The following is a 27,929-nucleotide window of genomic DNA, read 5'->3' as shown; positions in this document are numbered from 1 at the left end:
GTTCACGGACAACACACAAAATACATCACAGTTGGGACTAAGCGCCTGTGTCTGGGTTTGCTGTCTCGTTCTCGTAGTCTCCGGGAGCCGACGGTGTTTCTCTTAACAAACATCAGCCTTTAGTTCATCAGCTTAGAGTTCTCCCCTATGTAATACAAGTCATCTTAGGCTCAATGCCCTTTTGATGGTCACGTCACTCCTCAATGTTTTTGGTGTAAAACTGAACTGTCTACTCCATATGAAAACTAAAGAAAACGACGAAAAAGTTCAGATGTTAACGTAGTAGCCCCGGACTCCGGCTTCACGAACTCGCGAGGCAAGTCTACGCTAAGTAGCTGCGTCAGTATGACGACGGAAATATCGTTATTAATTGCGATCGCGAGAAACATTCATCGCACCGAAGACAATATACACGACTACTGTCGCTGGGGAGGAGGAAGAGGAAAAGAAAAAAAAATAGAGGGAGAGAAAGAGTTTAATTCCATTTTTGCCACACAAGACAGACATCGTGTAAGCTTTCTGGAGCCGAATGCCTGTGACAGAGCTTGGCAGACTGAGACAATAAACTCGGATCCCCCATGGGCTCATCTTTTAACTAAAATTCATTTCGGCTGTTTGCAGCGACATCTTTTGTTTCTCCTTCCCCGTCGATGCGGGGAGGGAGGAGGAAAGACGGAGGGTCTGAGTGAATGGACTTTGGGTGGCGTCGTCAGGAACAGAACTTCGAATTCGATGAGGACAAAAACCATTAGATCACAATCAAACCATCAATGTTTACAGGCAACAAGTATAAATCATGAATATTTTCCTCTGTCAAAAGTAGTTAGACAGAGTGCACTCCATTTTATGTATTTATTTTCCTCATTTTGGAGGCTGGTTATATTGCGTGGGAACGGACATCGAGAGTTTGCCCGGAAGACCGTCGGAGGGGCAGGGGGGGGGGGGGGGGGAAGGGGGGTGGGGTGTGGATTAGTACGAACATTGAACAAATGCAAGCCTTCACTGCGATTAAAGCAGTTGATTCCGTGTCTTCTTATTATACCAGTGGCTGCCACACGGACCTCGCTAGGACAGAAAAACGAAGTAGAGAAAACTTGCTGTTAACTTGGCAGAAAGTTGATTCACCGAGTCTCTTTGTTAGACAGCTGTTGGCTACCTGATAGCAACAGCTTGGTACACAATAATTATGAGACATGAACATCATGTTGTACATGGGAATTAGTCTTTCTTCCGTTCTCTTTGAATCAAAGGTTCCAGTTATCAAAACACTATCAAAATCATACAAATAGTCTACAGTAGTTCACCAACAGTTTTCATAACCGAAGACAGTGGACAGGTGCTCCAGACTCATACCCCTTTCTGTGCCAAGAACTTTGGACAGTGCGTACAATGCTATGTGGGTTTCTATGCCAATCCGTACTCAAAGCAAACAAAGGGTTAATACAGTAATTAAAGATCCAAGGATACGAACCACGGCCTTTCGGACATTCCTTCGGCATAATGATGTACCCATGAACTCAATTAATTGTGCCCTTCATGGCACAACCTGTATTGATGGGGGTAGACCTGGGTTTGCTATAGGACAATAGTGATGCAGCGCCCCTGTCGGAAAACAGTGCTAACGCTGAAGAGACTACCATTTCTACAATCTTATATAGGATCCTAATAACTATGTCATGACCCATTTCCTTTAATCCACCTGTTTTCCCAAGTTCATTGTGCACGTCAATTGTTTCGCAGGCTGGCTGTTCAAGGAGTTTGGGCTGTTATGGTTCACGTAACGCACTTCGTGAAATCAGGGAGGTGAAACCTCTTCCACCTCCGTGGTGAAATCAAGTCTCTATAGAGTTTCCCGTATTTCTCGTCCCCTCCGCCGCCATCCGAAAAGTGGAAAGCCTTTTCAATAATTATATAGTGTACAAATCTATGTAAATCATCCTGTATCTTGATTCCTTCTTCAACCAACCATATCAGCAGTAACAAAATTCATTACCTTGCAGAGAGATGGAATTGGTATTACACATCTCAACTTTTCAGCAACGAGAGAGCTGGTAGGATCTTTGGTTTATATAATATTCTTGATGACTCATCCTGTTTGGTGTGTGAGCACGGCTTAACCGTATATATCCTTTATCTCCTTTTATATTTCTCTTTTGTTTTTCATCCAGGATGTACGTTCGGAGCAGAGTTCTACAACTTGGAAGACGAGTGGCATCCGAACCTTGGGGACCCGTTCGGAGAAATGGTTTGCGTCATCTGCCAGTGTCTTCCGGTAAGTCAGCTGATTTTTACCAAAATTTGAAAATCCGTTACAATTAATGAACATGATTGCGTTGGCCGAATAAGAGACGAACTTGATGTGAGCAAGCAAACAACGTATCAAGTAGACCCAAGGATATAACAGCTGCGAGAATAAGAACATACGGACATAATATACTCTCAATAAGTGTGCGATATGTTTCTCTCTCTCTCTCGGAATTCCCGCATCGGGGGAAAAACAGAAAAAGAGATGAATATAGAACAATGCAGCTTGCGGTCAGACGCATTATTTGAACTTGGAACTGTGCGCTGGAAAGGATAGGGGCCTAGTTATCCTCATGAATAGATCAATACATAGATAGAGAAGTAAAATGAATGAATGAATGAATAAATAAATAAATGCGCATGTATTTGTAAAGAGAGGGGAGGGGGAGGGGGAGCATTTAATGCAGTGAACGTGGTGAAAGGTCCAACGCAACCCTTGGCGCTGCTGTAGTGATCGTAATACATATCGGATGAATGTCCTCAACTGACCAGCCTGCTCTTTTCTCTATATGTAGCTCGACATTCCAGGGACTGCACAGGGTAGTTCTTGACATCATATTGGTAAAAATACCTCCATTTGATGACTTGTCGCAAATGTTCGTTCCTTCAGTTGCGATGCTGACAGTATTTGAAGACATTCCATTTCATCACGGATTAGAAAACTGTTCATGTTTCCAAAAAGACCTGCCAACCAAAGGAGAGGAGAGGGAAAAAGAGAACCTAGTGACCTTTTGACCTCCTCACTTGAACTTTTAATCAAGTTCAAAATCGTGCATGCCCGAACGCCTTCTTAATGTTCCGTTCGGGTTTCCTCATTTCCAATCATAATTTTTCTCTCCGCGAGTCAAGTTTGTTACGTGGGAAACAATTTCCTGGGCTTTCTATTATGAGCCTTGCGCCAATATACTGACTACAACTAGGCTCGTGCATGCATGTGTTTCCAGCATTACATGAAGAACGGTGATCATATTTTCATTTATTACACTTGAAACCAACGTTCAGGAACAGCGAAAACGACCGAAGTGGGTATAGTCTGGAATGTTACTTATCGAACAATCGTAGTTAATATCTGTTTGAATAACATTTAACTTTGGGTATATCATTTATACATTTACACTGATTTAATAAAATCACGTCCAACAGAGGGGAATAGAGTGAAAGGAGGGAGAAATGACCAAGGTATAAATATATACAAAGTAGAGAAAGAAGAACCAGGGCTGACGTCGGCAATTGTCTCGTAACGCCTCACGCCCATTTTTTTTTTCCGACCGTACAAGAGCTTGCCGAGATATATTTCTGATTTTGCTTATATCTCGGTATAAATCCACAGCTGAAATTTGTGATTTTACTTTTTTTGTGGTAAGAAATGCTGGAAAATGTAACCAATATGGCAGACGTTGACGCTACAAGGATATTTTGACGCTAATTGTGAGAAACTCTGCAAACGTACTGCTCGTGAACTGCCTCTCCCATTATAGGGCATCAAAGAGGATCCAAATTTGAAACAGAACCGGAGAAGATTTCGCTAAAAACACTTGAAATCGGGTTATAATGATGATGATGATGATGATAATAATAATAATAGTAATAATAATGATAATAATAATAATGATAATAATAATACTAAAAATAATAATAACAATACAGACTTATGTAATTTACAAATTAGACTTTCACTTTCAAGTAATTTGCAAATTAGTCTGTGACTTTCATACTTTATTAATTAATTTGTCTTTGTCCTTTCCACCTAGATCTTCATCACCCCTCCGTTTTTTTTTCTATCATCATCCATGCCTTGTATCATCTTTTAGACACCGACACACGCAGCCAATCAGTGCACAGACCGATTGCATACAAATATAAAACTTTCGTCCTATAAATGTGAACGCACGTTATCCCTGGATACGCGCTCGTCCCTTGACGACCGTCAACGACTACTTATATGGCGCACGCGCAAAAAAAAAAGCAACAACGACAATCCTAAAACACGTGTGAGAGGTATTCTGTCAGACGGCGCATTTTCCCCTTATTACATTTTTTTTCTTATTTCAGCGCTCACTAGGAGGAGAATGGATTTAACAACAAGAAAATCGGAAGCCCGGAATTGTATTGCTTCCTTTTTGGCGATTCACCTTTCCCCGTATTCTCCGCTTCTCTCTCGCTTTTGATGTAATCTTCTTCCATATTCTCTTGCTGCTTAGACTGCTCGGAAGATTATGAGTTAAATCAGGGAGTTCTCTCCCACCTCCCTGGTTAAATCGATATGCCGGCACAATGCGAAGAATGGGAACATGACAGGTTTCAAACGTTTTCACATCTGAAGGAGACCGATGCCCACTTCTTGGTTGACGCGGCAACAAAACGAAACAAAATCCAAACATTAATTGTCTGGGCGCTGTCTTCGCCATTCCTCCCCCCTTTTTTTTCTAGATTTACTTATTTCTGAATTAAGAAACGTTCCTTTCACTACGAGTTCCTTTTGTAGTCTGCAGTGGATTTTGAATGGGATAAGTCAAGATAAGAACTGCCGGAGTTAAGGACAGCAATTGGGCACGCTGGTGCATCACGCGTTGGTACATCTCTGTTTGAATAGTTCCTATGGTTTCTTGCACCAAAACAGTGATTAGCACCAGACTTAGACATCAAAAATAGACCCAGTCCTATTTGGATTCCCCACACTAATGATATTTGGCGGAGAAAAAAAAGAAGAAAAGACAGAAAGAAAGAAGGTTATGAACTGTCGTTCACTTTCAATACGTTGCCTGATTGGTGAGAGTGCCACACGGTGAATGCTGTCGTGTCCATGCGCGCGAATTTGTGAGGCGTTATTGAGCATAAAAAAGAGTGGGAAAATAGGCCTACTTAGAATTCATAAGTGCAGTTCAGTCTGCATTCCCTCAATGTTATAATCGAGCGCACACCGATCAAATTATCGGTAGTCATTTTTCTGATACGTATTGACCCTGACTCTCCGGATAAAATTGAGGTGATCATCAGCTGTCATTCTTTGATCCTCCTCCACACTAAAACAAGAAGAAAGTGAGGAAACAATTTGCAGCTCTGTGACACTTTCAATCGTTCTAGAGATGAACCACATTCTTCTCACCCATAAAGGGGCGCGCTGAAGACTTGCCCGATACCATGACTTTGAGATGACCCCCATGCGAGGTTCGAGCGATTCCCGCCAAGAATACGTCTCTGAATGTCACTCTGCAGCCAGCCCTCGCTGTCGTCTGTCTCATCCATTGTCTCTGAAGATGTTCGATCGTATTTGAGGTGTCCTCCTCTCATTCTTTGTCCCCTTCTCGAGGCGACTGCAACCTCTAGAAGCCCACACCTGCGCGGTGATCCGGGGCTATATCTCTTGGCCTCCGAATTACGCTGGGCAAACACGGGACGTAAAAGGACATGGCCAATAGACATTCCTCCTTATCCCCTCCCATTCAACAACTTTCTGCCATGCCACACTCGACAAACATTTGACACCTATGTGCAGTTCGCTCGATGCTCACCTCCTTTTGTCGCCGCCCTTGTACAACCATAAACCCTAAACTTGCCAACTCTGTGCACAACGAAATGTACCCTGGTGTATTTCAGCTTCATCTGCTGTCTGCTTGTCTTTCAGTGAAGGCAAAATGCAACAAACACGATTACCAGAATGAGCAAAAGATCTCAAAGAAAATCCAGTCAGTTTTACTTATCGCAAGAGAACTCAAGGTACATGGATGTTGTCAAGAATGTGAAATTATCTCGCTCAAAAAGAAAAAGAAAAAGAGGAAGAGCAAAGAAGTAAAATCTCACGTCACCAACCCGATAAGATTGATCCCAATATTAAGACGAAGTAATAACCGTTCTAGACCCAATATGCGTGGATATATGTTGAAAGAAATCACGCATTTTCCGTTGGCATTGGGTAAAAACATATCGAAATCAAATCTTAAATTCCACGCATTAAAAAAAAAACCGAAAAAAAAACACCGAGAATTGTCGGCAAGTAGGTTTCGAGACGGCTCGGGAGAGAATTTTGCTTGGAGCCTTCCAACACGCGATTGTTGAATTTCTTGCATCAGTGGCAAAGTCTCAGTGCTTTCAAAAAGAAAAGTTCTCTCTTAGGCTTGAAACCGTTGAGAATGTCCCTACCTCGGGTCTTTACAGACCCGGTGACGGAAGCAAACTCAGTGGGAATGTCAGACGTCATTAAGAATGAATGGTAACCTCTTAACGTTCAGAAGCACTTGAAAGTATAAACTAGGTATACGGTATATGCCTCGGCTTTATGGTTAGTGTAAGTGCGCTTTGTGGGCTATAGATCGTTGCTACACTGGCATCCACGTCTTGTGCGAAGACACTAGCTCGTTGGGGACAATTTGATTTTGTCCTTCCTCCGTTACTTTTCAATAAGCCTTTTCAGACACGTAGCATACATCATGTGCTGTAAGGTGTTTGAATAATAAATATATGCAGTGTGTCATGCGTCATGACATACTTGTAGTAACAGAAGTATGTCGAGCTACCGGATCTGATTCTAGATTTCAAGAATCACATGGCTGTTTTATCTCCAGAGAATCAGATCGTAAACAGGAGCAATTAAGTTCAATCCTGATAAGAGAGTTTAAAGAGGATCTAATTCATAGTGTCATGATTTCGTTGAATTTCCAACCATTGAAGACTCACACTTTGAAGTAATTTCCCGTAATCAAGCCGATGGTGCCCGCACCCATCTCAAACTCTTTCAAAAACACGTCCATACCCACTTCCCATCGTGCTTCTCGTGAATTTTGCTGCATTCTCTGAACATTACGTGTATAAATATACATGCATGATATGCAGACAGAACATTCCATCAATCGGCAACGCCATAAATGGAAGCCGGAAATTTTTCACGGCTCCTGGCGCAGACGACGCGTCCGTTCCCGCCAGTTCTTGTCTGCCGCTTAGCTGAGACTGGTGCAGGGACCACATCACGCTTGTCACCACGCGTGGCTATGGTTGCTAATAGCTGCTAATTAATGTGTTGACACATATAGAAAGTATACACATACAAAACAAGCACACACGAATGCACAAATACGCAAACGAACACACACTCAGGTGAAAAAAAAAAAATCAAAACCAACACAGTAGGTTACCTCATGCTACAAGCAAAAGCGAAGCGTAACCCTTCTCCCTCTGGACTAATGAGGTCAATTACACTATTTATTTGTCCATACGAGGATCTCGTTACGAGCTCTTTAAGTCACCTGTCCATATTTTAGGGTTTGGGGTATTCATATACAAAACTTTGAATTCAGCTTGATGTTGCATTTGCTATCAATATGATGTGCAACCTCAGTCAAGGTTTGCAATCTTAAGGAACAACCGCAGTTATGAAGTTCACTTTGCAAATAGCAACAAATCCCCATTGAGCAAAATGATGTCACCGTATAATGTTTTGGAATTAATGTGGATGTATTACCAAATCGATGTATAGAATGATATCTCAGCCGTCTCGCGAGTGCACCCCTCGTTAGCTGCACCTGTACGAGATGCTTCAAATCCCATCATCGGCGTATGTATTCACCCATTTAAGAATCTCCCGACTTTCTTTATCATTTCAACCGATAATGACTGTACGAAACACGCCATCCTCGTCATCGAGGATGGGGAATGGATGTGTCAAGCGAGATCTTTACCGTTTATTCTCATGAGGTGTAGACAGATAATGCATTATAGTGCGTACAAACGCTGATGCTAATGTTTCAGCAATGTGGAACAGAGATAGGGTTTAAGGTTTTCGGTGGTGAAGACTTAATCAATACTGGGGGGGGGGGGGGGGGATCGAGGAACGGACGGATGGGAGACTGCCACCGACGTTATGGTTTCAAATGAGGGATGGAAGCACCTTGTGTTGTCGAATGCAGTGGAATGCCAGCCACTTTGAGCTAAAAAATATTGAATAGGTCATCACCTCGAAAGCAAGTAATAGCATAGTAGTACCTGTAGTAGTAGTAGTAGTAGTACTGGTGGTAGTAGTAGTAGTAGTAGTAGTAGTTGTAGTAGTAGTAGTAGTAGTGGTGGTGGTAGTAGTAGTAGTAGTTGTTGTTGTAGTAGTAGTAGTAGTAGTAGTAGTTGTAGTAGTAGTAGTAGTAGTAGTAGTAGTAGTAGTAGTAGTAGTAGTTGTAGTAACGCACTACTACTACTACAGTATCACGTGACTTAATAGTTCAGCCAAGCTAGACCAATGAGAAAGGAAAAAAGAAGGAAAGAGAGTAGAATTGGACATTAAAAAACACCTTTGATTTTGGAAACGCAATAGGGTAACATGACAGCCGATGGGCAACTCAAACATTCGCCTTGGTCTTGAGTTGTGTAGTTACGGCGTCTTTGACGTAACTCCTCTTGTTTCCTCTGTCTTTCAGATATTGCATGAGTGTCATTTGTCTTGAATTTAAAAAAAAGTGTTGCCAAATAATTTCTCTAGAATGCCATCATAGGGATGTGAACGCAGAATGAATCTTTTGCTCAACAGGTAGCGGCCTGATATCAGTCGTATAACCTGCGCAATATCAAAATACATCGCGTGTACACGGCGCCAAGTTGAGGCACTGGATTTTCAACGTTTAGGAGAGAGAGGAGGAGGGGGGGGGGGGAAGGAAAATTCACATAAAGTTCGTCTTTGAAGTCATTGGTAAATCTGGTTTACTAACCATATATGCTAACGACGTGGAAACAGCTACTTGTAGAAGCCAAGGACGGAGGGGGTTGTTTCCCCACACCCTTGGGGGTGTGACCCCACTTCAGACGATGCTCAGCGGCGTTGACATCCAACTGTAAACCAGCCTCTTCAACTTGTCTGTAAATCTCTTAACGCTAACGTAAACAAGTTTGTAAAGGGCGTCAGATGTAATAAATCGGGACCTTTCTTGGCAGCGAAATTCAAGTGTAACGAAAAAAAAGACGCTTGCCTCCTTCATTGCGGAAGTTCAAAGACTATGTATGATACGATTATTTGAGATGAAGTGTTGATATAACGAATAATTCATGATTTACGAGTCGCGCGTGTGGGCATCCAATGAAATACTCTCATGGAATATCAGACGCGATAACGCCAAATCATTTATAAAGGGAATGCCGGGGGAAATAACACGTTCTCTAAAAGACCTCTGTGGTCATTTTCTTGGTGAAGTGTCACAGCTTCGCTGGATTTTGATATGGAGATGCACTTTTGAAAAGCGATTTTCTGGAATGCCATCACGCTTGTCTTCCAGGGATGGTGGCGCTGGCGGAAAAAGTGCGAGTGTGACAAGTCTCCGGGAGTAGAGTCTTCTTTCTTCGTTCTCCTTCTTCACCCCACTCCCCCCCCCCCCTTAATAGCATGGGAGCTGCATTAGCGTCTTCAAGAGTGTGTGTTATAACCGGCTCTCTTCTTGACGTTGCAAGCACTAATTTTGGTGGACGTTTGTATTCATATTCAAACTCCCATCTATTAGTCAGGTTGGTTGGCGCTTTGATTAATCTACCAACAGATAAACCCCACCATTTCGCACAATCATTAATATCTTACGAGCAAATTACAGATCGATCTTTTTTTCTCACGAAATATGAATAAAGCCACGAGTAACGTAGATATCGAAATGAAGACCACCTTGTTAAGTGAATGCTGTCCACTGCACATAACAAGAAAAGGCGTAGATAATTTCCACGGTTGACGGAATGGCTGAGGTTGAAGTACACGTAGTTGGGAAGTTGAATGCTTTTAAGAAGGTGTTTACACGCTACTCATCATACTCACTTTCTGTCAATACAATACGTACGGAATGAATTCTTAACAGTACACCGCCATCACATTGCTGTAATTATACAAAGATTAATCACACGTTACGTTAATTAAAGTCATATTCCATTTTTTAATTAATAAAAAAACAATTGCTTTTTCATATACTATTCTAAATGAGCTTTGCTCCTTGACATATGATCTTCAGAATGGAAATGGACACTGACAAGACTCAACAAATTAGAACACAATGGGCGTGATGGGGAGTGCAAGGAGATGCAGTCAACAGAAATAGAGATGATGAACATTAATTTTTCCAATCCACACAGACATCAAAGGGACGTCTACCTTCTTGACTTTGAAAGACACGCAGAAAGTTTAACTAACCCCGACATTTTGTTGTTTTACAATACACCGTACAGAGTGGCTCGGAGATCATTGTCCACTGCCAAGAACACTTAATGACCCAACGAGGGTCATCTCGAATAAACTTCGTGAAACTTCGAAGGAAGTTTCCTGATTATGTAACATTTGGAAGAGAGAGAGAGAGAGAGAGCTAACTCTCTGATCCTGTCTGATTCCATGAACAGAAGCCCTACTGGGCTTCTTAAACACGAAACGGCCCACCGTGGTAGGAAAAAAGGTGGAAAAGCGGTGCGTTGCTAGGCAACGGCATGATTCGTGTCCCCTACGCTAAATGCCAAAGGACAATGCCTCAGCCGCATTACTTAACCCCCCCCCCTCCTGTCGTCTTTACTCGCATTTCCTCTTGAAACAAAAGTGTTGGCTCTAGCAAGACGCGCTCGAGCTGATACTAACTTTAACCAAGGAGGTATCACGTCTGCTAAGTACGTCCTTGCTCTAACAGTCAAGTTTTATGTCCGACCCAATTAATTTTGGGGAAAAGGTTTTGCTGAAGGTTTGGAAAATTCAATCACGAATAGACATGTTAAAGAGGATGTGCCGTGTAACAAGGTATCAAAGATCTTGGACTTCGGTAAACTGTAGTAGTCCTGGAGAATACATCTCAGCCAAAAGGCAGTATGTAGAAACTTCTATTTGATTTCTCACACTCATATTATGAATGATATGAAGTGACCCCTCAAGATGTAACTAATTCTACCAGGCGTTACATCCTTGAGATGACATCATCGAGTTAAGATAATCCCCAACGAGCAAAGAACCCCTCCCCCTCCGAATGATCCAGATGGTGAAAATGTCTCCACAATGAGACACTGATACATGTTATCACCCAGAAATCATGAAAGCCACATAATGAGTACGGAAACGTGACATCGTGTTTGCGAGCTAATCAAATTATTGCGTGTGTGTGCATATACATCGCGTCTCGTGTAAAGTGTGTTGACTGCGCGAGTCGGTGAATCAAACTGCGCGAACTCGATTGGACTTGATACGTGTTAGCCCACGGTACAGACGAGGGGCGGAGCGGAGGAAATTCATGTCGTCTTTGCACTTCCTCTTACGCGGAGGCAGATTAATTCATGGAACATAAATAGGGTAATGGCAAGGCGGTGGAACCCGGAGAAGAAAACGGAAAGGGGCAAGGAGTCCAGGATATTCTTGGCTAAAGTTCATTCCCCCTTCTCCCTTCTTTAGGCTCCTATCACTTTTTTTTTCCATCTCTGATCCCCGTGTAATTTTACTTGTTGTTCATGCCGCGTATTCAATTTGTCCTTGAAATGCTATATCCATCTATTCATCTTTTCGTTGAATTAACAGTCAAAATTTGATTTAAAGAGAAGAGACGAGAAGAATAAGGAACAACCCTTTAGCAGCTTGTGGTATAGCGTCTGTATTACTTCTCTCTTTCGTCTAGAAAGCCTTTCTACCATTCTACACGACGAAGGTTGAGTAGTGATGTGTAATGTGTGTAGTGTATGATGTAGGCTAATTACCGAGACTGATGTTATTTCTCGTTCTCGTAATGAGCTGCTGGAAATTATTTAAAATCATTTATTGATGTACATTCATAGATAGATAGATAGCTACATACATAGATGTACTGTGACATTTGTTTAAATTGATGCGCATTCTTAATCCAGAGACAATCGATATATATGTAAAATCATAACATAAAATTTTGACTGTTAATGAAGACTCTCTTGCCCTTTACTGCCAAGAATTATATCAAGGGGGAGAGATAATAGATAGTAAGATAGATAGATAAAAAAGATAGATAGATAGAAAGATAGATAGATGGATAGATAGATAGATAAATAGGTAGATAGATAGATAGATAGATAGAAAGATAGATAAATAGATAGATAGATAGAAAGATAAAAAGATAGCTAGAAAATGGATAGATGAATAGATAGATAGATAGAAAGATAGCTAGAAAATGGATAGATGAATAGATAGATAAATAGATAGACAGATAGACAGATAGACACACAGATAGACACACAGATAGATAGATAGATAGATGGGGTAGCGATTGGGGAGAGAAGGGGAAGTGGGAGAGAAGGAGAGAGGGTACCAATATGATGATCTGTTAACAAGTTCGTTTTTTAACACCACTGCAATTAAATCCGTTTGACGAGTAGCAAGAGTAAATACTCGCCTTCAGTTACCCTCCTTGCCATCGGCAAATGGCGCTCAGGTGATAATTATAATTGCCATCCCTCTCTCACTCACTCTCTTTCCCTCTCTTGCCCTCTCTCTCATACCTCTCAATCCATCTATTCATCTATTTATTTCTACTCAAGTATGAATATGTGTATTCGTGTATCAATCAACCGATTATATAATCAGTAGTATCTTTATTCTCCATAAATGTTCAATATGTTTATACTTATAGTCGTGATATCCATACGCATCTCAAATTCCCCCTCCTTCGACATCCCTGTATAATAGCCATTTTTTCTTATAATCTCTGCTTTTCTGTATTTTCCCCTCTTTTTCAACGGTGATCGACATTAATCTGTAAGTGCAATTGGATTGCTTGAATTTGTCTTACTTTATTTGCTAAGGCATCGATCGCCATAAACTGAGATGAATGTAATACGTCACACTATATGAGACTGTGAGAGAAAGAGAGAGAGAGAGAGAGTAAAAGGACTCAAACTAACAACATCAGCAGCAGCAACATGAAAATAGAATAACAATTTTTATGACATGTACACGCACACACACGCACGCACGCACGCACGCACGCACAAACAAACAAACAAAAACAAAGTAGAACACAACCATTTTGCATCGGCGCGAATAAGATTGTGGCGATGTATAGTATGGTGTGTCCAAAAAAAAAATGATATCTTTATAATTATAGCTTTTATAGAAATGATGTTCGGGTGAAACCACAGCGTGTGTATGAGAACAAAATCAACAATGGCAGCACTAGATAGGGACTAGAGAGCCTAGAAGCAATCAAAGAATGATTAAGATACGCAACTTGTAGGCTTATATAAGCAGATTGTCTTCGGAAAGAAGGGGAAAATGTCGCGCTTTAACAAGTAGAACAAAATGTACGGGTGCAAAACTTTTGGTGCAATGTTGATACCGAGAGCCACGTTTTAATGCAAGGGTGTAATAATATGCAGACAGAATGATGGTTTACATACATACTGACTGCGCTCGATTTCCGTATAGAAGGCTGTAGTGTATGTGAGGAGTCAGAAATTGCCCTGGGATGAACTGAAATTGAGATAGGTTTCGAAGTCTCGCTCTTTTTTTCTCTCTAATCCAGCGCACAATAATTCCCCCTTTTAAAAAGTTGTCTCGGAGCAATCTCTCTTCTTGAGTAGCGAATCGCCACCTTTCCGAGCCCCGGCAGCTCCCCGATACATTTGCAAGTGGGACCCGTATCACTATACCCCTTCCTCGGGCTGTGTCGGAGTAATGGCGCGTACAATAAAAGAAAAATCGAGGTTAATTCCCCCCAAATCAGGCTAAAAAGTCTCGGATGTGTCTGCAATTTGGCTAGTGGTGATCCTGAACTCCGGAATGATGAGAACAGGGAGAAAAATGTTGGTTATCCCCTGACACCGTAACCCAGTTTATGCTTGGCTTCGGGACGACCTATGGTTGTATTTTGTCTGCGACCCCGACGCGGGGGCAAAATGATGGTGATCAATTAGCATAATAGTCGGATGTGGGTGTATTGCGAGAGAAATGTCCAGAAACAAGGTAACAGTCTATACTCCAGAGTAATAATGAAACGTATAATGGAGAAGCTGCATGCTTTCGTTGCCCTGGTTTGAAAAAGGGTTTGCGCCTGAGATTAGCATAGCTCTATGGTGGCACTGTGTCGCAAATGCAATGGTCATAATCTTAAGCTTCAAATCAGCTTGAAACTTTATAAGAGAAAACGTGGTCATTGCTTAGCCACTTCAGAAAATCTAGTGGTGAACGTGTGGAAGCCTTACACAGTATCAGAGTAGGGATGTAAAGTGACTCTCTTTCAATACAGTGAAGTTCGTTTTGAAAACATATTTGAGTACAGTGCTAAAACACCCTAGGAGATGCTAAGGAATGGCATTCCGATGTCTGTATGGTGACGAAGACCGAATGAGTATAGGCCTACTTGTCACCCAATCGGCTGTTATAAGTTGGTGGAAATGATCGTGGAATCAGTGGTACATAGAAATACAAGTAGAGAGGGGAATCTAAATCGGTTATAGGGGACGAGAAGTCGTTTTTTTTTTTGGGGGGGGGGGGGGTAAGAGAGTCCTGGAGAGAGAGGGAGAGAGACAAAGATGAGACAGGACATTATGTTTAGTTGGATTGGATGATGATAACGACGCTGTCAGATTTATCTGGTCACTGGACGCTGGAAGTATCCCCCGATTACAGAGGATGTGGATAAATTTGGAGAGGAAAACGGTATGATAGAAGGCAGGAAAAATAACAATCTTTGACAATTATTCTGGTTCCATCTGCTCCAGAGCAAATATCCTCCAAAGGAAACCATGGCAACCGCGGTCCGACATCTGCGACTGATTTCACTCCGAGTATTCCCAACTCCGTGAGTCATCCGTCCCGCCACGCTCACTCAGGGACGCGTTCACACTGGTAGTTGTCAGTATGCTCACTGACTACAAGAAGCTCCTTCAAAGTGAACACATTTTCCTCTGGGGAGGGATCCCCATCAGAAGAACTCCTAGTACAATAGTTCACGTTTATTATCCAATATGTATCATGCCAGTCATGCTAGTAAGATTGACTTCATAATATCGACGTAAATGGACAACTGGAACGTGAGCAGGTGTAGCGCCACAACTGAAAGGTTTCAAACTTCTTTAAAACGATGTGTTTGGCTAATATTTTGGATTTGGTTGAGGCAGGAAACTACTAGTATATTATGTCTTTGACCCTTATGTGCCAATGAGTCAAATGTGCACAAATTTCGCACACAAACCAATGGACAGGAAATAAATATAGCACACAAAGGGCTAATACTGGCTTTTTGATTAAACAATCCCAATGAGTTTCCCTAGTAAATTAAAGGTGCATAAAAGCACGGCTGATATTTCTAAGGAACCTACCATGACTGCAGACAACACCCATACAATACCACTTACAACGAGACAGGGCTCACCTTCCTGAACGAGACCACTGCTACCACCACCACTAATACAACGTGTACTAATCTCGTGGCTACTACATACTACTGTTGCGGTAGCAACTATTGGAACTTCTACCACTGGTTGCACGTTCACCTGCAAACAAATGCCACTGTTTCTGTAACTTTGACTACTTTTGCTTTTGATGCTGTGGTACTGTACCACCACGTCTCAATTTGCAGCATGAAGGGGCGAATCGTCAGTTGAAATCTCGGCATTTGAGGAAATCTTGTAATAACATGACAAGAAGACTTTCGTCGGGAAAAATCACGCGTGGTCGACTGTTGAACAAGCTGCATGGTATGAAGCCAAGATGAGGGTCGTGGGACGAGTACGGGGGCTCGATCGATCATCTGCCGCTGTACCGTATCCAATATTTCCCAACTTTCTCGAAGTCTTTTTGAGCGTTGCTTGTTGACCCGGGCGCAAGACTCGTCAGGGGAGATGTCAATGCCACTTTCGGAGGATTTACGCGTTCGCTTGCACTTAGCGGCATCTTGCGAAAATTAATGCTAGCAGACAATCGCTGAAAAAGTTCCTTACAGTCCCACTCGCTTCCGTTTGTGTGAGCTGAGCAGGAAGTCCTCCTCGGCACTCAAGTGCCATCCATCTCATCTACACTAATAGATTACTTCTAACCAAATTGGAAAAATATGGCATGAAGGTGAGAATTTATGGCGTGTGCTTGCTTATTTTCATCTTTGTTGTGACTTTCAAAGATGCCTGGGATGTAATGAATGGCAAAAGAGAGGGATATTTCCAAGCGCTAATGAAAGTAATGTAATGTCATTGGATTAGACAAAAACGATTTACAGTACGACTGATCGAGACCAGCCTGTGACCACTACAGTGAACGGATGAGATTTCCTGAAATTCAGCAGCGCGTGAAGTTCATTGCTGGAGTACGTGACATTCCAGGGCAGGTGTCTACTACAGTCGGCTTATACTATGAACAGAAAGAGAGGCAGACACGGAGAAAGATAAAAAGAATGATAGATAGACAGATAGATAGATAGATAGATAGATAGATAGATAGAAAGATAAAAAGATAGATAGAAAGATAGATAGATAGATAGATAGATAGATAGATAGATAGATAGATAGATAGATAGATAGGAGAGAGAAAGAGAGGGAAAGAGAAAGAGTGGGGGGGGGGTAGGCTGCTGGTTCTTACTTCAGATTAAGGCACCCCCTTACTTTTTTACTTTGAGAAGCTTTTTAGACTGGTGAAGGAGAAAAAACAAGGACGAGTAATTCCACCCACCCCTCCGGTTTGAAATTGAGCGTATCACTCAAACTTGGACTGGCAGGGGAGCTGCGACGAGTTAGCATTGACGCGGACAGCCTGGCTTAAAATTCCACGCACTCCGGGCTGGGTTGATCACAGCTATGTGTGCTGGAATATGATAGAAGTGTGTTGCTAAGGAAAGAGAGAGAGAGAAGGAGGAATGGGGGGGGGGGGGGGGGCAGAGTTGAGGAGGAGGGAGGAGGAGGTGGCATCCCGTTTTTCCTAGTTCAACATCAGTATAGAGTCGGATAAATGAAGTGTGTACTCAACTTGACCACAGTATGGCAGAGGATGAAGGATTGGAAATGTAAAACCGGGAGAAAAAAAAAATCTGAAAGCAGGACTTGCCATTCTTTGGAAATTTTGCATATATTCATAGAGCATGTAATTTGGGGACAGAGTAGGGGAAATACAGAAGAAGTGGGATATTGGAAATTTGAATGAGTTTCAGAAGACGTCAATGGAGGAAAAGGAAAAATAAGTGAGGAAGACGAATAGGGAGATGGGGGAGAAGTTGAATTTTGGGGGATAATGTCTTGCTTGATGTTCGACTAACAGCTGTTCCGTCTCAAAATATGAAACTGCGGCCATTTACAGGAGGATTTTTACGGTGGATTTCTACCTTTTGTGGTAAATCTTTCGCGATTCACGAGGGAGGCGCACGGCTTGTGTTCATACCCCATTTCTCTTCCCGTTGATTGAAAACAATTCACCCGCATAGCCGCTAGCTATATTGCATGCCACGCCGTTCTCTTTTTGCTTCTCCGCCGCGTTTACTTCATCTTGAGATAATCGTATTGAAATTGCGTCATATTCCACTCTATGACAATTTAATCTGCTTATCATTCAAGACAAATTCAAATTACTACAACCGAAATTTCAAATTTTGCTTGTTTTTCTAGGAGAGAGTTAAAATCATGAACTTTGCCATTGCCTATATATAGTAAGTTCCTGTTTCTTGTATTCCCAGCGTTTGCTCAGCAGTCTTGCAATAGGATACCATTTGCTAATAGCTTTTCGTTCTTGAAGCGTCATAATTGCCCATTCATTTTGTCTTTTAATACATTTTTTTTTATTTCAAAGTAAACGATATGAATACAAAGATGTGATACTGTGCTTTTGAATACAGACCGACGCCATGTTGGCCAGACAATACGGCATACTATTATGCATGTGATTTTGTTTGTCATTATTACAAGTCAAAGGCCAAAGTAGATATAATGGAAGGAAGGGAAGTTTTTAGCGGCTGACAAAACAAAATAGAAAGAAAAAAAAATATATATTTATTGCCCAATGCAAACAATCATACAGACCACTGCCTGGCCTTGTTTCATTCTACAGAACTTCTCGCCTCTAGGGGATCGGGAGGGTGTCGGATAGGTCCCCCGAAGCCCCCGGGGTACAGGTGCTCTTCCGAGCTCGCTGTTAACCCTCCCCCTCCACCCCATCCCCCTCCTTCTCTGGCTCCGGCATAATTTACAGGTTGCGAAAAGTGGATGTGAGAGAAATGAGCTTCAGTTATGATCCTACCCAACACCCCTTGGCAGAAAATACTCCCAAACTCAGTATTACCTCGACAGAATGTCACGCAAAACTATTCGACAATAAACCGATTTATAGGCGTATCTCATGAAGAGTTGTAAAACGGAAATAAAACAGAAAATGTGCGAATGACGGGTTTATAATGATAATAATTTCACTTGTTGCATACTCTCGACGGAAGGGGGATTTATGAGGACTTTGTGACACCATAACCCGTAAATGTCCTTCGCGATATGACGTTAGTCGGTCAAGACGGGCGGGTTGGGACAGCTGTTGTTTTTAGTGGGCTTCACCCTATTCTCTGAAAAAATCGCAGCAAAAACATTGATTGGTCGAATAAAAGCGTTAACCCACATAGATTATGCCGTAACTCGAGGTTTATGGGCTTTTTCTTTGTTGTTGTTGCTGTTGTTCAAGGGGGTAAGGTGTCGATCGGCAGACACTGGCGATAGAAGATGATTTTGCTGTGATGGTATGAAAAAGTGGAATGGTGTCACCCATAAGGGCATTGAATCTCGCACTCTGCATGAGGTTATTTACCAAGGAATACTCGAAGCGGGCAGATAGTAGGGGGAAATAATATAGAAAACTTCCCACCGCCGTTCTGGAGGTTGGTCACTGCACCCCGTCGAGCCGTCACACTTTTACATGTCCATGCCGAGACACAATACCCTCACTCGCACTTACGACCTCATTCAACAAACGAACAAAAAGCTCTTAGCAATGACACCAAGTTAAAAACATGAACCCGCAAAAACGCCATCAAAGTTTTACTGCTTTTAGAGACATTTATCGCTCTCTGCAATTTCGATGAATTTAACCTCCGTGGAAATCACAGATTGCTTTGTTTTCAGGCTGGACTGCTAAGAAATACAACAATAGATGACCACAACGTCACGGCGATAATCGTGATACCACGTAATTTGACTATATCGCTTAAATATGGATGTAATTTTTTATGTCTTCGTAGAATGAATGGCTGAACAAAAGTTGAAGCAAGTGTAACAAGTTAGAGTCAAAATGACATTCAGGTGACGCTGGCAGCTCAGAAACGTTGTATCGTCACAAATGTATGGGAAATGCATCTAGGTTTCATTTTTTTTTAAAATTCTAGTATAAGAAGTAAGCGAACCGGATAAAATAACATAATACAGTTTCTTACCGTAATCTGTAGTTTGCATGTAAGCATCTTTATTTTTCTGTTGAAATAATTGTGTCAACTTGTGATATTAAAACAAAAGTGCTTTCTATCTATATGGCTTTTGATCTGCAGGAAGTGACTGACGGTGTTCTGACGGGAAAGAATTCTTGCCGTAACATCAAGTGTCCCGAGGTGGTGTGTGAGGGCGGAGAGGAACCCGTCATACGACCTGGAGACTGCTGTAAAACCTGCCCTTCTCAAGGTACTTTCATTCACTTTATCTAACCCTCTCATTACCAGCGTCCCACAATTTTATTCACACTATATTTTCATGGTCGGATATACGTCACTTCCGGTCTTGCTGGAGTGAAAATAAACAGCTCTCCTGTCCATGGAGTGTGAATGCTGTGCATGTACAAGCGTACAATGTGTGATTCTACGTGCTGATACAGGGTGTACAGACGACACGGCGTCGGCATTCAGATTCCTCGATCTCCTATTCAATCTTTTGCGTAATTTATCAATAACATTTCTTGTGGCTATCAGAAATTTTAAGATGGACCATATCTGACAGTTTCATGGAATCTCAAAGCCAATCATGGAAGAAAAGTAAGTAATTTCGTTTAAAGAATACGCCGATCGTAGGGTTGTTTTCAACCTCCGCAAAATACCCGGATGTCCGATCATGATAATAATATGGATATGTTGTCCATTCGACTGAAAGCTAGTTCAGTGCGACCTCACGTCTTGCATGCACCTCTGAAGGTGTCTCGACTGATGTAGCTCAAACAAGGTCGAAAATCCTATCCTTCTCAAGGTGCCTTTAATCTGACCTGTCCTCAAATCCTGTCCATGGCAAGGTTACCTCAATTCACTTAGTCTATCAACAAAGTTTCAGGCCCTATATTCCTCTCTGTAGATTTCTTGTCTCGTTTTAGGTCAGACAATGTAGATGATAATATCATTTGTAGGATATGATAGTCGTCAAATTCATCCCTACGAGCTCAACTGCTCCCTAGAACATTCCATCACACCGCGGCATTGTAAGACATAGCTTCATGCTTCACACAAAACCACCATGAGACTCATAGAATATCACTTCTTATGTTTTTAGTTTGATGTTACTTTTAAAATGACATATGCGTAAAAGCACGGCATTGCACTGTTGCCATATCCCCAGAGGTATTAATGACACTGTCAGCATGGTCAGTCGAATCGAAAAATCAGTCGCGAATGTCTAAGTAGTCGTACTTGATCTGTCACGATCTAGCATGCCTGAAGTTAAATCTTCCACACACGAATAATTAGACATCCCAATATGCAGCATTCCAGTGCACCTTATCATATTGTTTATAGTATAATCCTAGTAGGTTCTATTGCCGGAAATGCACATAGAGCGTGTATTTAGCAAATACAATTGTATCAAGTAATGCGGACCATGATAAGTATGTCTTCGAGCAAAACAAATGGGCCCAGAAAACAAAATAACTTCGTATTGGCTGGTTGCCCGTCATTGTCTGTGTGACAGTAATAATTCTGTTTTGAGATGATATGTGATCGCAGGACCTGACAGTATTAAACAGACGAGTATTTCACAAACAGGCGACACTATGAGACCACGTGACCGCGCCAGGGACAGTGATCTCTATGATCATGTCATGTGCCAGAATGATGAAACGTACATAGTCTGGCATCCAGTCGCTTGTCTGCTTTTCCCTTCTCATCTGCATAATAAGTCGACCACTAGCAAACACATTGCTCAGTCTTGCATGGAGACTATCCACTCCCATTAGGTCTACTTTTTGATACCTTGTGGACTCTCCAACCAGATAGATGGATGTATTTGAAAGCTGAGGAATAGCGGATGTATTATTTTGTATTATCATTCTAAACCTTCCTAATGCGTTTCTCGAGTTGTGACTTGAGCAAGTGTCCTTATTCAATTTATACGTTCACACTCCAATGCTCATCCACACACACTACCCTGAAACTGTCGTTTGTCCAATAGCTTCTATGTCGTCTTTCTATCTATGCAGAAAAAATGACCCCGATTTGTTTCGATGGATGACAACAGCGTTATGCACGTTTATCCAGAAAAATTATATATAGATGGCTTGAATCCAGGTTTTTCCTTAATTGCTTTGTTGCTCCCCTGTGTTTTTCGTAGCCGATAAGGAGAAACCCTCGTCGGGCAGCGGCTCGACGTCGGGTGAGTCTCACTACGTCTACCCGGACGACACGGCCTCAACAGAAGGCACGGAAGAGACCTCTCAGGGCGAAGGTAAGACCAGGGGGGTGTTTCATAAAGCTGTTCGTAAAGTTACGAACAACTTACGAGCGACTGGTGATCAGTTCTGAAGTGCTATACTTATCAGAATTTCAATAATTCAGCACAAGAACTGATCACCAGTCGCTCGTAAGTCATTCGTAACTTTACGAACAGCTTTATGATACACCCCCAGGCCTCGGTCCAGCTATATAGACATACAGAAAATATATAACAGCTATATTTACTATTACTATGATATTATGCAATTCTAAACTTTGTTTATTCAGACACTAAAGACTAATTTCTAATAGATCGTCAGCTGGGAAATTAAAGTAAATCCTATTCCTCTGATGCATTTCTTTGCCTTTGATCTTCAAACCCGGCGTCGTGCCATCTTGGATAATAACTACGAGTATTCAATTTAATTCCATTCAAACTATATATATGACGTGAATGTTTGGACATTTTTTTTTTCCGAGATGATTCACCACTTTCAAAAAATTGCGATGACCCCGGCGCTTTTGCGGGACCCCACACGACGTTTTGGAGACGAAACCTGATAATCTTTGTAAATAGTTTTCATTTGATCGAGGTCAGTTTCAAGAATAATCATGGCAGGGGGCATTCCTGCTGTGAAATTTTAGCCGAAACCTCCGGTCTGTTTGTATTTCGCTGTTTTATGGAATATGTTAATTGTTGCCATATTTCCATGTCTTGTTTTGACTCCCGTTTCACTACAAGGACCGGTGTCGACTTAATTTTGACTACGGTGAACTCCAAAGCCAAAGTTTCCCCCAAACAATAAGTGAATTTCCCCCATCACTTCCGCGCGCTGATCTTCGAGGGTTTATCTTGTCATGACTATGCAAAGTTTTCGCTTGTAACAGTAATGGCACCGGTTACCAGCCGGGCTGCAGAATGTTGCCCCCGTCAAATGGAGACCTGTCGTGTCATGGACCTCGTACGGCCGCAGCATGTTACGATCACGCTCGGCATCCAACCCCCCTCGGAGCGTCGAACTCCAAACAAGAGTTTTCACAGTGATAAGCAGGACAAAATAACGGACTTTGTTTTGATGATGAGTAAAGGGAGTCGAGTGGCGTGAAAAAAAAATCATACCACCAAAAAGATTTCAAAAAAAGAAGAAGAATACAATGAAAAATAAAATCACCCCTTTGTGTTCATGGCCAACTCTCGCATCTCCGCTGACCGCATTCTGCAGCGATCTCTTTCCCGCCACGGGGATAATCGGAAATTCTTCTGCAAATTTGACAGAGGTCCTGCAGGCATTGCCTTTTTGTAATGAACCTTTTCCTGAGACAAAGTGCCTTCAGGTCATGCAAGTTTAGAACACGTCATTGAAAATGAAATTATGATGGCTGTTATAATAGTTATTATTTCTATCTGCCCCCCCCCCCAAAAAAAAAAGTGAAGAGAAAAACAATAGATAAAGCTTGTAAATGATAGGATTGATGCCATCGTTGTGTCTTACATGAGTGACTGAGGTTACTACGTCATGTGTGCTTACACACTTGTCATGTGCGTTGCAGGGAGCTTTCCATGGACTTTTCTGAGTCGTGATGTAGCGGGGAGAGGGAGGGCAAATGGTTACAGTCCTATATATCAGTACATTTGTCATAAAGTATCATAACTGTGTAATTGACATCTACATTCCTCCACGCAGCATATTTCACATTCCACCTCATAGCGTGATATCTTAGCAAGAATGAAATCGAGAGAGAAAGAGAAAAAAGGAAAAAAATGAGCTTGATTTTCTTTTCCTACCAGCATTCGTGTCGCTTCTCTCTGGTCGCCAAACTTCGGTGGACACACATGCTATCGCTCGCGGATCCTTCCTTCTCATGGATAACAACTTACACTTCACGCTCCACGTGTCCAGGTATTTTCATGTGACTCGGCTTTATAAAGGAATTCTTGATTTGTGAGCATTTGATAATTCTTGCTGCCTATCATCAATTCAGTACGCAATGATGATACGTCATTTTGCAGATAGTGCTTTTCATCCCACAATGTTTGCCTGATTGCTTGATTTAAATCTGAGAATATGGCTGGACAGTCCATATTCAGCTGCAATAGCTGGTCTTCCATGGGGTCCAATTGGATGTTAAGTGGGACCACTTTTGGTCCCGCGTGATGTATCAATTTGTGTATGAGAATAATTGTTTTGTGACTAATTATCCTCAATAACTCGACTGAAGCTGAAATGATTTCACAGTCCTAAACCTATTTAACAACAACAACAACTGCAACAAAAGGAGCAAATGAACTATCAAAAAAACACACCATGACGTTTTTGATTATTATTTCAATGAGTTAGTGAATTCATTTACAATATGGGTCGTGACAGAAGTGTGGAGATTAGCAATTCCCCCAACATCAAAATTATGACTTTTAACAACGACCATGACAACCGTAAATTGCATCAGCAGTTGAAAGAGTGACATCAAGGGTAGTCAAAATAATTCGTTTTCTTTCATGTTCTAAAACTAGACTCAGCACTCCCGTCGAGGTCGTATTTACTGGAGTACTCAACTCTACGCTACACGTCCACACCGTCCGCGACTTCTCTTCAGATCTGGTAACACTTTCTCCCCATTTCTCCTGTAGTCGTTTTCTTTTCTCCTACTCCTTTTTTCTCTTTTATCCACCCGCCTCCATTCTTCTCTCCTTTTTTTTTTGTCTTGGCGAAAGGCCAAGGGCTCACAAATCGCGATATTTGGGGTAATTCGAGAGCAAAGACAAATGTACGGTATCATATCAAACAAGGAAACTCGGTGACCCCGATCGTTAGCTTGTCCGTATCGATATCTCTCGATACCCTGGTTTCACCCGACGACTGCTCCGCATGCCGGAGTATGAGGGAGGTACAACAGGTGTATCGTTGAGGGGGTATGTGCATGTGTGTGTGTGTGTATTGTCTGTGTGTCTGTGTGTGTGTGTGTGTACGTGTGTGTAGGTGTAGTGAGGAAGAGGGATATGAAAGAGAAGAGGAAAGAGGAGAAGAATGGAGAAGAGATGAGAAGAGAAATAGAGAGTTCACTACTTGTGTTTGAAAGTAGGCCACTCCTGTCCAAACGTCATTCATTCTGCAGAAAAAAAGTCCTGCTTTATCATTCTTCCTAAAAGCTTTCAAGCAAAGGTATGACTTCTGAAACCTTGATCAGCTCTTTCATCCTTTTCCTTGGTATCAACAGTGCCCAAGACATTGCTATAAATGAATTTAAAAACCGTCTGATACTCACAACGTGAATGTCAAAATATCTGAAGAAGAATGTGAATGTTGTAATATCCGAAGAAGGTCTCGCTTTCGCTCTTCAAGAGCACTAGACTGGTGATTGACGGACTGACGTCGAAATGAAAAAAAAAAAAAACACATAATGGTTGCAAATCGATCGACGTATGATATTGTTCTATGGTCTTTTACCCGAACCGATGCAGATTTGCGGCGAATGGAGAAACGTGCCTCAAATCGTTTCCCGCGACCTGAGAAACCGCAATCTCTTCGTCACCTTGACAACAAGAACGCATGAGCAGGGCGAGATCCGGGGTCGCCTTCTTCCTCATCGGGCTCTCTCTCAAGGTAAGGAGGGACCTGATTTTTCTCTCTTATTTTTTTAAATATAGAACATACAAGCCGCCAACCAATCAAAAGAATACTTAAACCACACTCTTGCTCTAAGACTAGTCTAGCGTTATAACAAATTGAAAATAATGATTATCTTCATTTCTTCTAAATGGCGACTTATAGGAGATGACCCGTTCTCGATTAAGCAATTAGTTCATCATAACCTTTCCAAACGGAGAAATGATGATGTTGTAGTTTAAGCTTTCATTCAGCAGAGATTCCAAGATGTCTTTGGTGGTGATGGTGTCATCCGTCATGATGATGCCGAGATACCTTGGTACAATTAATTTACAACCTCAAATTTGAAAAGAGAAGGACTTGCGGGATTAGATTTAACTGCGATGAGTCAATGACAGTCCGTCTTTGCCTATGGGGCCTGTCAATATTGATCTTGATTAATCCTACAGTACAACGCTGTTCTCAGCTTTGGAATGCTATTGACTTTTTGCTTTCAACATTCCATCCAAGGAATGCTTTCCTTGTTGGATGCAAACTTGCCATAAATACCCATCTCACCTATAAAACCTCTGTTTCATATGACATCACAAATACAATGTGCTTTGTATACTGCGTGTAGCTATGTCAAACCAACGCCCTCCTGAATAAGATTTACCCCGTAGCTTTCAAAATTACATCAAGAGGTCCATCACCTAATTTGGACGGGCAGAGATGGATGTCCTCAAAATCCTGACTTTATGCTTTTCGTCTTGCTTTTTGATATTCTAAAACAATGCGAGTTGATTTCAAAGCGCGAATGAGTGCAGTTGGGTTCCGCGCGAAACGCTGTTCCCGTCCGTCACCATGGTAACACAATTACAGAATGTGGTCACGCCAGGGATGTGTTTTGGGGTCGATCTATCTTTTCACGAAACAGGTGCATGGGGGACCGACACTTTGACATTGGACTCACATCAGCCTTCTTGAGAAGTCTCTTCGAAAAAAAAGAAAAGAAGACGGGGTTTTTGTCATAGTTCGAGAAATCGATGTGTATCGTAAGAAGATTATTGCAATATCTCCATAGAGTCTGGGGGGGGGGGGGGGCTTAGTATTGGATCTGAAATTTTGTTTTATATTCTTACCTACGCCAGACGTTCAGTGCGAGTTTTATAGCGCGAGTTGTTGAGTGCCGTTGACATTTACAGATGTTTTTCACATCCATTCCTGCGAAGATTCTCTCTTTTTTTTTTAAATCTTGCGGAATGTGTCAGAAGAGGCTTTCTCTTCTTTCTCTATCTTCAACGTAAGATGTGATTGCGATGTACGCGTCACTCTTTACACTAACTTGTAGAGCAAGTTTAGTCTGGATGTAACAGAATGGTCCTTGATTACCAAAGATATCGAAAGGAGTGACATTAGTTTTCTTCCTCATCACTGAACAGAATTTATAAGCAGTTCAAACGGAGAGCGCCGTTATGGCAAATGTATGACCCAGTTCCGTAAAAAGTTTTATGACGTTTACGTAGCTCGGCATGTTTATGTGTAAGCACGGTTATAATTATAGTCAAGTCCCCTCGTTAAGATTAATGACTCGGTAGATGCGCCTTATGCAATCAAGGTTTATTGAACTATCAGCTAACATGCTGACCGTCTGAAAGTAGGTCGAAATCGTATCTGCGTTATACGCACGACGGTGAATGGATTTCCTTTTTAGGAGAAAACTTTCATAATGAGTAAGTTTGTTTGATAAGTGATTTCGAAAGGTATTTTCAAAGCATCCATTACGAGTCGGGAACGCATTTATCATTCAAAATAATTATGAACATAGCATGATAACTGTTACACTGCGATTTCTAATGTGCCATTATGTTTATGCCCTGTCGTTTGCAATGAATATAGAATATACAATAATGTGTACAAGTGTATCATGTGTTTAATCATCCCTCACAATCCTATAGTGATGTTGCTGATCTCCTTGTACTGTCTAAAGCAAAGTTAGGCACCAAACCATTTATTTGGTAACATTTATTCGGTAACATGGTAACATTTATTCGGTAACTTGAAACTTGTTTAATTTCCCGCAGAATCTTTTAGCGTCCTCCTGACGCCCAAGCGACGGAATGGTCCCGTCAACCAGGTTCTCGGAAGAGGCGGTCTGGTGATGATCTCGACGTCGGAGAAAGGGATCACTCTTAACTTCGCCGCCCTGCTGGACGGTCTAGTGGAGTCAGGTGAGGGAACTCGAGTAGCATTAGTGTCGAAGAATAAGGACGAGAAGTTTTTGTTGATGCTGTTGCAACAGAGATGCGTCCATTCCCCATTTAGATAATGCTCGACTCGACAGGCCTGGTTTTCTTCCTCAAAAGGTTAACTTCATGCACATTTCGAAAGTATTTCATAAGACTTGTTATGGTGATATGTATTTCCACATGAGAATAATCATATCAAAAGACCATGAAGGGGG

The 27,929-nt window shown here is 41.8% G+C and overlaps 1 protein-coding gene across 1 annotated transcript in view; it reads left to right on the top strand.

Annotated features, from left to right (window-relative positions):
- Positions 1–27,929, top strand: part of LOC139742775 (chordin-like) — a 68,056-nt gene that overhangs the window by 24,560 nt on the left and 15,567 nt on the right. The window contains exons 2-8 of the mRNA XM_071653294.1: positions 2,169–2,272; positions 19,746–19,875; positions 21,781–21,894; positions 23,671–23,782; positions 24,394–24,481; positions 25,342–25,483; positions 27,550–27,696. Of these exons, the coding sequence (XP_071509395.1) occupies positions 2,169–2,272; positions 19,746–19,875; positions 21,781–21,894; positions 23,671–23,782; positions 24,394–24,481; positions 25,342–25,483; positions 27,550–27,696 (837 nt within the window). The remainder of the gene's footprint in view (positions 1–2,168; positions 2,273–19,745; positions 19,876–21,780; positions 21,895–23,670; positions 23,783–24,393; positions 24,482–25,341; positions 25,484–27,549; positions 27,697–27,929) is intronic.

The sequence above is a fragment of the Diadema antillarum genome, unplaced genomic scaffold (assembly GCF_040938485.1).
Source record: "Diadema antillarum isolate AM-2024a unplaced genomic scaffold, OU_Dant_1.0 seq00001019_RagTag, whole genome shotgun sequence".
NCBI classification, from domain to species: domain Eukaryota; kingdom Metazoa; phylum Echinodermata; class Echinoidea; order Diadematoida; family Diadematidae; genus Diadema; species Diadema antillarum.
Note: the sequence above shows the minus strand (reverse complement) of the source record. Positions and strands in the feature narration are given on the sequence as shown.